Consider the following 14005-nt stretch of genomic DNA (forward strand, 5'->3'; position numbering starts at 1 on the left):
TGCAGGGATCCTGATGTGGGACTTGATCTTGGGACTCCGAGATCACGCCCTGAGCCAAAGGCAGCCGCTCAACCACTGAGCCACCCAGGCGCCCCTAATATAACATTTTTATTTGTTTATTTAATACAACATTTTTAAATAATGTATACTTACGTGAGAAAATGTTTAAGTTTATATAAATGGGGGAAGCTAGACACAACTTTTTTTTTTTTTTTAAAGATTCTATTTATTTATTCATGAGAGACACAGAAAGAGAGAGAGGCAGAGACACAGGCAGAGGGAGAGGCAGGCTTTCTGCAGGGAGCCTGATGAGGGACTCATCCTGGGACTCCAGGAACAAGCCCTTTGCCTCTCCCTCTGTCTCTCATGAATAAATAAATAAAATCTTAAAATAAATAGATTAATTAATTAAAAGTGTTTACTTTAATCCCTACTTTAATGCTCGTATAAAAATGTAAGTCACAGTGGTGGTTGGATGACTTTATTTTTGTATTTTTTTATACTTTGCTGTGTTCCCCAAGTTTAATGTTTTACAAAAAAGTAAGCATCCTCACTGTTTGCTTTCTCTCCATCTTTACCACAACTCAGAGTTGCTTTCCAGCTATGCTTCCCCGCTTCTCTTTACCTGCCTCTTCCTGGCTGATACAGGCAGCCCCTCAATTGGTACAGTCACAGCACTGGAGTCCTGCTTAATGGGGAGAAGATACCTTTATAAGTCAAAATATTCACTTAGCCTACGAAAGGCTAGAGGCTCAGGCTCTGCTTCAGCAGCCACCTGGGAATAAAGAAAACAGAAACATCAATAAACCATATCTTTAAGACTTTGGTCCCTATTTATAAAGACTTCTGGGGCATTGGAGTAGTTCAGTTGGTTAAGCATCTGACTCCTGATTTCAGCTCAGGTCATAATTGCAGAGTTGTGAGATGGAGCCTTGGCTGGACTCTGAGCTCAGTGTAGAGTCTGTTTGAGATTCTCTCACTTTCTCTCTCCGCCCCTGCCCCCAACCCATGTGCATGTGTGCACGTTCTCTCTCTCTCTCTCTCAAAATAAAAAAAAAATAAAAAATAAAAAATAAAAAATAAATAAATAAATATTAGGCTCTGCTTCTCTTTGATGGGGAATGTGTTTGTTATTCCTGCTGTTAGTTTGCCTTCACAACATCAAAGAGACTTTGCAGAGTCAGAACTTACAGTCTTGGAGAATCTTAATTATTAAAGAACCTCTTTGGCTACAAGTTCATGACCATTCATGATCTCCATCTTGGTAGATGTGAGCAATGAAAACAATTGTCTACATTGATGGAGTCTTATGACAGAAGTCTTGAATTCTTTATTATTCATATTATAGCCAGATTCCTTCATGCTAATCCTCTTTTTCAACAGATAATTGCTTAAAACATAATGGTAAGAAAGATTAGGAAGGAGAAACTTCCAAGACTTACAGACAATAGAAGACACTAAACAATCTACAGACACATTATCAGAACTAGTAATGGCATAGATCTGTATCACAAACAGGATGGAATAAATTCTCTCAGAGGAGGCAAGGTAAATTTTTCAGCCTTGCATTGGATCAACCTGTCTGGGAAAGTGTATGAACCGGGCCCCTCCTTCAATTAGAATTCTACAAGGTAACAAAAAGAAAACACTATATGGTGCTGTCTTCCTGCAGTGGACTTTGGCTCTGTTGCCAGGTCTTCTTGTCTGTGCCCTCTGTACTGAGTATCTTTGTATCTGCTGAGTGCTCTCCTGGTTTAACCCATAACTGCTCCATGACCCCTGACTCTCACAAACTTTTTCCCACCCTGTGACTTGAGCGTAGCTCTTCCATTTTCTACTGTGCTTCCTTCCTGGTCTTTTCTTGAACCTGGCTTTCTTAACTCCTCTCTGTTTCTCCTTAATTCAATGATTCGATCTCTGCTACCTCTCAGGGTGAGAAGTCCTCCCCTGACCGAAAGGCCCATAATATGGAAAAGGGGAAAGGGTCATCAGCATAACTATACTCTCAAGGGTGGGGTCCTTGTAGAGACCACTCCCGCTAAGTGGAATGCCAAAAGGACTATCTGTTTAATACTTTAAACCTGCAGGTCTGTTTGGGCAAGCATGCATAACTGGGAGATTTAGTAAGTATACAAAGCCAACTGAATGATATGAAGTGCACTTGAGAAAAAAATCTCAACTATGGAGTGTTTGTGCCTCAGAATCCCTACTATGCAATAAATATCAGCTGTCTACGTAAACCAAAACAATGTATGTTGGAGTGGACAGGGCAGGTGCCAGAAAAGTAAGGGAAAGTGGGAAAAGGCAGGATTCCAGGTCCCTGCTCTTGGATAGGAAAATCTTTCCCCTTTGTATTCTCTGGTGGTGACTGCAACAAGGGGAAATCTGAGACATATCAGGAGTGAGATGAGATGCCATGCCCTATTTTAGCTCAAAGGCTCCTTAGGAATTTAGCGTCACCTACTCTTCATACACCCCACTTCGGAGCCGTTCACTTCAGGGTCACTGTGACAGAACTCTAGTCTCTCATCACTGGACACTCTTTTTCCACGACAGAAAGTCCACTGAGGACACTCACAGGATTCATCTGATAGGCAGCCCTCAAGGGGCAGGCCCGAAATATTGCCTTCAGTGCAGGGAAACCCTGCGTCTTTACCATGAAGTCTCATTTCACCTGAAGTAATCATCGCCTTATCCATCATTATTCAATTAAGGAATACACCGGTTATTTTAAATTTTTCTGCCCAAGGAAACAATTATTTTCATGACTTTTATCTCAACATTGTGATTTTATGTTTTCTGCAAGTATTATCTAAATGTTTTCACTTAGTTTATAATAGAAACAGGATCCTAGTAAAATATACAAAGAATTTTATTTTATTTTATTTTTTATATATATATACAAAGAATTTTAAAGCTGAAGAGAATATTGGAGATTCTAGTCTTCTTTATTCTATTAAAATAACCTAGGTCTAGAATGATTACATATTTCAACTTAAGTCCTACTTCTGTAAAGGCTCAAAAATATTTCTCCCATGAAAAAGCCAAGGCTCTGAGGGCTTAGTCATTTCACCTAAAACGGACAACTAATAATGATGAAGCTAGTGCTCTAGCTCAGATCCATTTGTCTCCACAGGTTTTGGAGGGAGCTGTGATATGGTCGTGAAAGAGCAATTGATACCAGCACCCATTCTGTTGTGTAGCTTTTCTCATGCAGATAGAGACCTGTTCTGTATACCTAGATTGGTAATGTGAGTGCAGTGACGTGCTACATTTTGAATCAATCCTAAAGAAAGGCAAAAAGGATTTTGGGTTGTCTTTCTATTTGTGTTTCTGGAATCTGATCCTATTGACAACAGAATAACAACTTGCACCTGTGTTTCCCCTCAGTCTTACTTGAATTCTTCCTAGATTTTCCTCTGCCTTGGAGCCTCCCATAGAGGGGAAGGGAGAAGAAATGGGTAGGAAATATCAGAAAGGGAGATGACTGGGTGGCGGGCACTGAGGGGGGCACTTGACGGGATGAGCACTGGGTGTTATTCTGTATGTTGGCAAATTGAACACCAATAAAAAATAAATTTATTATTAAAAAAATTCAAAGCAGTGTTCTTTAAACCATGTCATGTGGACCACCTAAACAAGGATCACTCACTTGGGGGCGCTTTTAAAACTACAGTTAACGGGCTGCCCGGGGGACTCAGCAGTTTAGCACCACCTTTGGCCCAGGGTGTGATCCTGGAGACCCAGGATCGAGTTCCGCATCGGGCTCCCTGCATAGAGCCTGCTTGTGTCTCTGCCTCTCTCTCTCTCTCTCTCTCTCTCTCTCTCTCGAGTTCCGCATCGGGCTCCCTGCATAGAGCCTGCTTGTGTCTCTGCCTCTCTCTCTCTCTCTCTCTCTCTCTCTGTGTCTCTCGTGGATAAATAAATAAAATCTTTATAAAGAAAAAAAAAACTACAGTCAACTTTTGGGGCACCTGGATGGCACAGTTGGTTGAGTATCCGACTCTTGGATTAGGCTCAGGTCATGATCTTGCAGTCATGGAATCGAGCCCCAAGTCAGGGTAGAATCTGCTTCAGATTCTTTCTTTCCCTCTCCTTCCTGCTCATTCTTTCTCTCAAATAAATAAAATCTTTTTTTTTTTTTTTTTTTAAGTTAGCTTTTGAACTGTTAACATGGCGGGGGTGAGGTTACGGACACCGGCTCCCTGCTATGCAAAGATCCATATAGAACTTTGACTCCCCTCAAATTTTTTTTCAAGATTTTATTTATTTATTCATGAGAGACATAGAGAGAGGCAGAGACATAGGCAGAGGGAGAAGCAGGCTCCACACAGGGAGCCCAATGTGGGACTCGATCCCGGATCTCCAGGCTCACACCCTGGGCCAAAGGCAGATGCTCAACCGCTGAGCTCCCAGGCGTCCAAGACTCTCCCAAAATTTAACTAATAGCCTACTGTTGACTAGAAGCCTTACTGATAACAGAAACAATCAACAAATATTTTGTACGTTTTATGTATTATATATTTTATTCTTACAATAAAGCTAGAGAAAAGAAAATGGTATTAAGAAAGTAATAAGGAGGGACACCTGGGGGGCTCAGTGGTTGAGCGTCTGCCTTCGGCTCAGGGTCATGATCCCAGGGTTCTAGGATCAAGTCCCGCATCGGGCTCCCCTCGAGGAAGCTGCTTCTCCCTCTGCCTATGTCTCTGCCTTTCTCTGTGCGTCTCTCATGAATAAATAAAATCTTAAAAAAAAAAAGTAATAAGGAAAACAAAATACATTTACAGTACTGTATTTATTGAAAAATATCTGAGTATAAGTGGACCTGTGCAGTTCAAACCCAAATTGTTCAAGGGTCAACGTATACAGATTCCTAGGTCCCTCCCAGAATTACCCAGTCAGAATTTCCAGGGTGGAGGCATGGACTGGGAGTTTGCATTTTATGTCTCCCTGAAGATGCTTATGTTCACAAAAGTTTGAGAATCACTCAGATTATAGAGAAATATCATTGGCTGAGACTGCAGGAGTCTGTGCCTAAGTGGTTTGAAAATAGAAGAACTGAAATCATGATTAAAATAGAGTAGCCTCAGGGGGGATCCCTGGCTGGCTCAGCGGTTTAGTGCCTGCCTTTGGCCCAGGGCATGATGCTGGAGACCCGGGATCGAGTCCCACATCAGGCTCCTGCATGGAGCCTGCTTCTCCCTCTGCCTGTGTCTCTGCCCCTCTCTCTCTCCGTGTGTGTCTGTCATGATAAATAAATAAATAAAATAGAGTAGCCTCCAATCAATCCTCTTAGCAAACTACAATCTTTCAGGAATACAGTTTAAGAACTATCTTCAATGGCCTTTTTTATTTTTTTAAGATTTTATTTATTTATTCATGAGAGATTTTATTTATTTATTCATGAGTCTCCATGCAGGGAGCCCGACTTGGGATTCCATCCTGGGTCTCCATGATAACACCCTGGTCTGAAGGTGGCACTAAACCGCTGAGCCACCTGGGCTGCCCTTCAATGGCCTTTATGTTATATTTCAATATATTAGTCCAGATACATAACTTGGAAAATAAAAAGCTGAAACAAACTGCAATATATATACATATTCCCATTAGTGACTTATTACATTCTGACATATTACTTTCCTAGGTGTTTTTTTTTCTTCCTTCCTTCCTTCCTTCCTTCCTTCCTTCCTTCCTTCCTTCCTTCCTTCCATCCTTCCTTCTTTAAAGAAACTGCCAGGATGCCTGGGTGGCTCAGTGGTTGAGTATCTGCCTTCAGCTCAGGGTATGAGCCCGGGAACCCTGGGACACAGGAGCCTGCTTTTCTCTCTACCTATGTCTCTGCCTCACTCTCTCTGTGTCTGTCATGGATAAATAAAATCTTAAAAAAAAAAAAAAAGGAAAGAGAAAAGAAAAAGAAAGAAAGCTGCCTTTTCCTAACATAAGGATGACTTAGAAATGAGCTTCTTGATCAGAAGCAATATTGTATCAGACTTCCATTAGTATAAGGATAGTTATATTGGCAGAGCATTGTGGTCAGGGAAGGCAAATCCATACCCTTAAGTTCTTTCCGGTGAGAACAAATTGCTGCCTTCATTGTGATCAACCTGCCATGAGGTGGTTTTCTGGTCTTTCTTGGGGAAAGGTGCTGTATAGAGGGCTCAGTGTCAGTTGCTGCTACTGGCAAGTTAAGCTCTTAGCAGTGAGGACAGCCAGCCCACCCCTGACGCGGGAAGCTCATGATGTTGGGCCCACGTGTAACCTCAGCCCCACCATTGTGGCTGCTGGGCAAGCACTAAGTAACTGCAGAAAAAGGCTGTCATACACAGACCAGTTTATTCTGTCCACCTGGTTATTGAGTCTCCTCTCTGGATGCTCTCTTGCTTAGTATTCAGTTGGGGCACATATTTTCACACCTTAAGCTCATTGTGGAAGTTTCATCCACATGCCTCTTCTCCTCTGTTCTTTGTTACCAATTGTCAAATCTTTGTTTTCTGAGTTCCCAACATTTCAGCCAAACTGTCAATCACTGTCCACAAACGGCCAGAAGTTTATTTATACTTCTGGCCATCTCTCAATTCAGACAGAGTAGTCAATTGAATGTATTGCTCAGGGGGAATCCCTGGGTGGCTCAGCAGTTTAGCGCCTGCCTTTGGCCCAGGGTGTGATCCTGGAGTCCCGGGATCGAGTTCCACATCGGGCTCCCGGCACGGAGCCTGCTTCTCCCTCTGTCTCTGCCTCCTCTCTCTCTCTCTGTCTATCATGAATGAATAAATAAATAAAATCTTTAAAAAAATTTTTTTTTAAAAGAATGTATTGCTCATTTCTGTGCACAGGGAAGGTCTCCCATCATTACTGCCTCACTGGACCACTCCAGAATGGGGCTGCAATGCTGCTTCAAGTTGATGTCAACACATTGTCCAAAACTACCTGTAAACTAGGCCTTAGCTTTTTCTTCCTCAGTAAACTGTCATCCCCCATAAGGTCATAGGTTGGTAAAGAGGCAGCAATGTAGCAGGAATAGCTGGCTACCATGAGCCATCTCTTATGCAACATGCTTAGATCTTCAGGAGCTTACTTCACTCTGCATCTAATCTCATTTATACCATCTCCACTTGATGTTGGATTGCGGATGACTTTAACCAACCTTGTATCTTGGTGGGTCAGAAAACATCGAATTCAGCTCAGGTCATGATCTCAGGATCTTGGGATGGAGCCCCACATCAAGCTCTCTGCTCAGCAGGGAACTGGCTTCTCCTTCTTCCTGCTGCTCCCACTGCTTGTGCTTTCTATCAAATAAATAAAATCTTTATTTAAAAAAAAAGAAAGAAAGAAAACATCCAATTCATCTTGGGAAGCTCGGGTCATATGGTCTCCAAATGTCCCAGATCAGAAATTCGGTCTCTACCATGGCCTAGTAGCAAACCAAGAGTAGTTTCTGAAAAAATAGTTATCTATTCCAAAACGCTAAAGGCCTGTGTTCTACTAGTATGACTTTTGTCATGGCCATACCAAAATAGCATCCAATGATCCCTGTCTCCTTGAGTAATCCCATCCACTTCAGTAGAAGCTGGACTAGTGGGTTGCTTCTAATAGAATATGGCAGAAATGAACTATCACTTCTAAGACTATGTTATAAAGACTTTGGTTTCCATTTTGGGGGCTTTCTCCTGCTTTCTCTCCCTCACTTCCCCTCTCTCTCCACTCACATTGAGAAAACAAGCTGCCTTGTGAGAAGTCCTGTGGGAAGTCCTATGTGGCATGGCAAGGAACTGAAGCCCTGTTTATCTGCCTGGGAGGAACTGAAGCCTGCCCACAATCATGAGTGAGGTTGAAAGTGGATACTTAACTCCGTTCAAGTCTTGAGATGACTGTAGCTCCACCCAGTGGTTGGCGTGATTGCAAACTCAAGACACCAGGAGCCAGAACCACACACCTAAGCTGGTCCCATATTCCTGACTGACAAAAAATTATGAAATAATGTTTATTGTTTTAAGCTGCTAAGGTTTGAAGCAATCTGTTATGCAGCAACAGATAAATATAATGACTATCTGTGGACTTACGGATGTTTTACACAATATTCTCTTCTGATCAGGGAACTCATTTCTCAGCTAAAAAAGTATACCAATAAGGTCATTCCCATTGAGTGTGCTGGTCTTGCCATATGACATCCCTCAGAAGCAGCAGAGCTGAAAACAGCCTAGTGGAGATTCAGTTACAGTGCCAGTTGGGAAACAACACTCTGAAAGGTTAGAGCACTTAATCCTACAGGATGTGGGCTATTCTTGGGACCAGAGACTAATACAGGGCATCCTTTCTCCCATAGCAAGAATACATGGAGAAAAGGGTAGAAGTGAGAGTGGCTCTTCCACTACTACAGTTCGTTACAGTCTCCCAAATTTCATTTCCCATCCCCAAAACTCTGTTGCTGGCTTAGAGGTTTTAATTCCCAAAGGAGAAATACTTTCTGTCAGAGGTCATGACAATGGCTCCAAAGAACTGGAAGATGAGACTTCCACTGGCCATGGAGAGCTTCAAGTGTTATGGAAATAACAAAGGAGGGAGCACTGTTTTTGCTGGGGCGATTGCTCCCAACTAAGGGTAAACTGAGTGACTGCTCTAACACTGGAGACAGAGAAGGACTATGTCTGGAGCCCAAGACCTTCTCTGAGGCACCTCTGAGTACTGTCAAATCCGGTAGTGAAACTTATGGCAAAGCTATAGCAACATTTTAGACCACAAAGGTTTAGAGCTTTTGGGAATGGGGGGTTGGATTACCTCCAACAGGAAAAGAACCCCGACTGGCTGCAGTGCCTGATGAGGGTAAAGGGAACATAATGTGTATAGCAGATATGACCGTAGTAGTTATGAAAATGTTCTTCCGGGTACCCCTGGGTGGCTCAGCGGTTTGGCGCCTGCCTTCAGCCCGAGGCACGGTCCTGGAGACCCAGGATCGGGTCCCGCCTCAGGCTCCTGCATGGAGCCTGCTTCTCCCTCTGCCTGTGTCTCTGCCTTTCTCTCTACGTCTATCATGAATAAATAAATACAATCTTTTAAAAAAATGTTCATCCTTGCTTGTTGTGTATCTATTGACATATATTTACTTCCTTTTCTCTACCCCCTCATCATCCTGCTTCATTTTGAATGAGGACCATTATTGGTGATTAACTTTACGATTTACTCTGTATGTTATAGAATATCCAGATGGGATTCAATAAAAGAGACCCAGAGATGGCTATGGGGACTGGTGGGACTTTGGGCCTTTTTTTTGAGGAAGATGATAGAAATTTCATTGTAAAAGGGATGGTTATATCCTGCTAGGCAAAAGCAAAGAGACATTAGTGTTGTTGTAAGACACGTAAATGGATAATGAATGACCAAAATGATAGGTCCTGCTATTTAGGATCTCTCAGCTCCAACTGCACCTTTCAAAACTCTGTCCAACTGTTTCCATATGTAAATTATGATTTCCAGACTGCCATGCCCAGTGGCTTCTGGTTAGGTTCTGCAAAAGGAAAACCAGGTGGACTGTGGAAGACAGGACAAAGAAAAAAGACTCTCCTAATTCCCATCAGGATTGCTCCAGCAACAGCGGCAGCAAACCATGGCCTCAGGCCTCATTCCACTTGCCCTGCCACATGCTCTGTGGTGCTTTCTTGGCAATAGCAACATTAGCCCCACTGTACTCCCTCACCTGCGGCGCCAAGCCGTGTGCACCTGTCTGGATGCACCCCTCTCCCGAGAGTCTGAGTACCAGCTGCAATGCTCCTGCAGTCTCATCACCAGCTAAAATGTACCCCTTCTTGAGAGATCTGATCATCAGTCCCAAGAGAACACCTCCTTCAAATTCACAGGCTCTGGTGACTCCAGTTATAATTGTCAGGGTTCTCCAGAGAAACACATACATGAACAAAGGAGAGAACAAGAGACAGAGATTTATAGGGGCGCAGAAGTCCCACAATCTGCCATCTGCACGCTGGGGACCCAGGAAAGCCAGTGGCGTAGTGTTTTGGTTTTTTTTTTTTTTTTTTTTTTTTTAATATTTACTCATGAGAGACACAGAGAGAGAGGCAGAGACACAGGCAGAGGGAGAAGCAGGGAGCCCAATGCAGGACTCGATCCCAGGTCTCCAGGATCACGCCCTGGGCTGAAGGCCGGTGCTAAACCGCTGAGCCACCCGGGCTGCCCCAGTGGCGTTGTTTAAAGGCCTGAGAGCTGAAGAGCCAGAGGTGTAGATTCCAGTGAGAAGAGCTAAGAACTGAGAACACTCAGACTGATGCCTTGGGACCAACATTTAGGCACGGAGGGAATTCAACCTTCCTTTGCCTTGTTGTTCTACTCAGGTGTTCAGCAGATTGGACAAGGCCTACCACATTGGAAGGACCAGACTCAGTTCACAAATTCAGATGCTAATTTCTTCTGGAAATCCCCTCACAGATATACAGAGAAATGCTCTCTTACCAGTTATCTGGCATCAAAATTTTTCATCACAAGTTTCTTTTTAAAAAAAACAAAAGATTTTGCTTATTCACAAGAGACAGAGAGAAGAGAGAGAGGCAGACGCAGAGGGAGAAGTAGGCTCCCTGCAACCCAATATGGGATGGACTCTATCCCGGACCCTGGGATCACGACCTGAGCTAAAGGCAGATGCTCAACCGCTGAGCCACCCAGGTTCCTAAGTTTCAATTGTTAGAGCAAAGAATCTCATTTCATTTTATAAATATGGCCATTTTCAAATAAAAATATTCCACCACTCTCAAATTTGTCCACTGGACTCTAAATGCTATAACTATTTGATATCCACTATCTCCATGAAAAGAAATACATTCCACTTCCCTCATAATTTTATGTTTTTATGCTTAAAAGTCTACTTTGTCCTATTTTTCTGTAATGAAAATATACATATTAATTTGCATTGTTTTAAAACATTCAGGAAACACAAGACTCTTAAAAATGTTAAAAATTTCAGGACACCTGGACGGCTCAGTAGTTGAACGTCTGCCTTCATTTGGCTCAGGGCATGCTCCCGGAGTCTTGGGATCGAGTCCCACATCGGGTTCCCTGCAGGGAGCCTGCTTCTCCCTCTGCCTATGTCTCTGCCTCTCTGTCTCTCATGAATAAATAAAATCTTAAGAAAAAAATGTTTTAAATTTCTCTTGGCTTAATTACAATTAGTATTACTATAGAGTTGAGCATAACAAATACATGTTTTCATGAGAGACTCCTAACTCTGAGAAACGAACAAGGGGAGGTGGGGGGGGTATGGGGGGACTGGGTGACGGGCACTGAGGGGGGCACTTGACAGGATGAGCACTGGGTGTTATTGTATGCTGGAGAATTGAACTCCAATTAAAAATATTAAAAAAACAAAAAACAAATACATGTTTTGAAATATTAAATATAAAAGTAAAATCTTATGGATATAGATCTCTTAATGATAATGCTTTTTTTTTTAAGTTTTTTTTTTTTTTTTTTGAGACAAGAAAGAAAGAGAAAGAGAGGAGAGGGGGCAGAGGGAGAGAGAATCCCAAGCAGGTTTGACACTCAGCGCAGAGTCCAACTCAGGGATCGATCTCACAATGCTGAGATTATGACCTGAGCTGAAATCCAGAGTCAGATGCTCAATCAACTGAGTCACCCAAATGCCTCACATTGATGATCTGCTTTTAAAAATTAGATCATGGGAGCACCTGAGTGGCTCAGCAGTTAAGCGTCTGCCTTTGGCTCAGGTCTGATCCCAGGGTCCTGGGATCTATTCCCACATCAAGCTTTTCATGAGGAGACTCTTCTCCCTCTGCTTAGGTCTCTACCTCTCTGTAAATATATAAATAAAATCTTTAAAAATAAAAAGATAAAAAATTAGATCATGTATATCTATGGTACTGGGACGACTTAGAGCTCACTGGAAATCAATTGCAAAAAAAGGTTATCAAGCAAATATGAGGCTTAAAATATACATATTAATAATTATGTGCATATTTATAGAATATTAAAAATATATAGATGCTAAAACACACACCATATGGTAGGAATGAATAGAAAGTGAAGAATTCACAAATCCTAAGCAACAAACTCTCAAAGTTTAGAAAACAGATTTAAACTTTCTGTAGCCTTTGGCAAAGCTAATGAAAATATTTCTCCTAATAATCAGAAAAATGTTTAATTTAAAGATATAAGATTGACCTGTGGAAAGTAAACACTGATGTTTTCATTTCCTTACTTATAATCATGCAAATATATAAAATAAGATGCAAGTTTGTATCTTTTTAGAGACTAATATTTCAAGTTGTCCCTTTATATACTCTGGGGAAGGCACTGCTGTAAAAAATAGGATGGATAAAAAATACACTTTCCTTTTGTAAAGAGGAAGAACAGCAGTTGTGAGAAAGAAGCTAAAAAGGAGAACCTGCAAAGAACTACCTTGACAGCAGGCAACACAGTTTTAGGAGAAAGTACATATTTTAGCAGAGAAATTTAGAAACAAATTTCCAAAAAAAATGTATTTTTTTTTACAGTAAAAAAATTACAGTAAAAAACTACTGTAATGTGCAAACTTGGAATTCATGGAAAGGCTTTATGAAACTCAAGTGCTATGAATACCCATTTGAAGGCTACTGGTTTAAAGAATATTCTTAACAACTACTGTACATATAGCATCAAATCAACAGAATTATTTGTATTCAGAAGTCTTATACAGATGAACTTATAAAATGTATCTACTTAGAACATAAATAGCAAGCCAATACTATTATCACATCTTTAGAACAAATGGAACCCAACTGTCTGAGGCCACAAAAAAATCACTGATAACATAATGATGATCATGTACATGGGAGTTAATTTCATTCTATACAGACTAATTCAGCACTTTCTGAATGTATTATAATACCATCCCCTAGATCTAGATCTTAGATTATGTTTTAATCATCACTGGATAAAGTCCAAAACAAAACCAAGTTTCAAAAACTTCTTCACTGTATGTATATTACAGGACAGCATATTTAGCTGATACACCAAACCAGTTTCATTTGAGTCACAACCTCAGCTGCCTACAGGGACCAGGAAGTAATCTAAATGTGGAAGTAGACTAGGTATAAGATAATAGAGACTGATGAAAAGCACATTCTGTTCTAAAGGTGCTCAATTATTTTTTAATTAGATTTTTAATCTGTTCAATGTTTTGAAAGCCAAACAAAAACATACGGCTGAATTTAGACAAATATACTAGGGTGCAAATTTTGCAATCCTCATTGTTTGGATTTCAAAACATTCCACAGATTCAAAATCAATATTTACCAAGTCCCCACAAGAAAGAAGGTACATATAATTGGAATGAGAAAATGCTTATTAAGTGTTATTGTTCCAAGTACCTGTGCAAAAAGTTGTTTCATTATACTTTACATGAAGCTTCAGTAAAGTGATTAGAACCAGACACAAATTACAGACCAAATCTACATCCTTGACTTAATTTATTATATAAAAAAGAAAAACACACTTAGGGTGGAAAGAACACTCCATCTCAATACTTTAATATTGAAATCAGCCATCATACATACTCATCAACTCTTATATTTCATTGTCCTTATCTTAGGAGATAGTCAAAGTGAGATTAATTTGATGAAGCATTCTCCGCAAATCTACAACACTCTATATTTCATCTCCATATTTATGTCAGGTCCTTTAATAAGTTACTTCTTCTTCGTTGTTTTCTAGTATTTATGAAATGAATTAGTGCAATACATCATTGAAGTATTATTTAAAAGGCAAATATCCTATAGATAGGGATTTGTCATCCCAATTCCTTGGCACTCAATAATATAAGCATCTTTAGCTGCATCTTCTTCATCTTCTGATTTCTTCACAGAGAATTTAGCCTGAAACCAGAAAAGTACTTAGTACATAAACAATATGAGGAGAGATGGAGGGAGAGCCCATAAATCCAACTTAAAAAGGCAGATAATTAATATCAAACTCATTTTTTTTCTTTCTTTTTTTTTTTTAAAGATTT

General features: G+C 40.8%; 1 protein-coding gene across 6 annotated transcripts in view; it reads right to left on the reverse strand.

Moving 5' to 3' along the window:
* Window positions 1-465: 465 nt before the first annotated feature.
* The window catches only part of RTCA (RNA 3'-terminal phosphate cyclase), a 54667-nt gene continuing 41127 nt past the window's right edge, over window positions 466-14005 (reverse strand). For 3 of the 6 annotated variants that reach the window (XR_007411418.1, XR_007411416.1, XR_007411419.1), the window contains 3 exons: window positions 7848-7956; window positions 7145-7286; window positions 466-775 (listed from right to left, as the gene is read on the reverse strand). Coding sequence is in view for 2 of the 6 variants with exons in the window: in XM_049111625.1 (XP_048967582.1) it covers window positions 13770-13871 (102 nt within the window). In the remaining 4 variants the exon portion in view is untranslated. Of the gene's footprint in view, window positions 776-7144; window positions 7287-7847; window positions 7957-13449; window positions 13872-14005 lie in introns of those variants that run through there. The other 3 variants (XM_049111625.1, XM_025417502.3, XR_007411417.1) reach the window with 2 other exon arrangements.

This window comes from Canis lupus, chromosome 6, assembly GCF_003254725.2.
Source record: "Canis lupus dingo isolate Sandy chromosome 6, ASM325472v2, whole genome shotgun sequence".
NCBI lineage: Eukaryota > Metazoa > Chordata > Mammalia > Carnivora > Canidae > Canis > Canis lupus.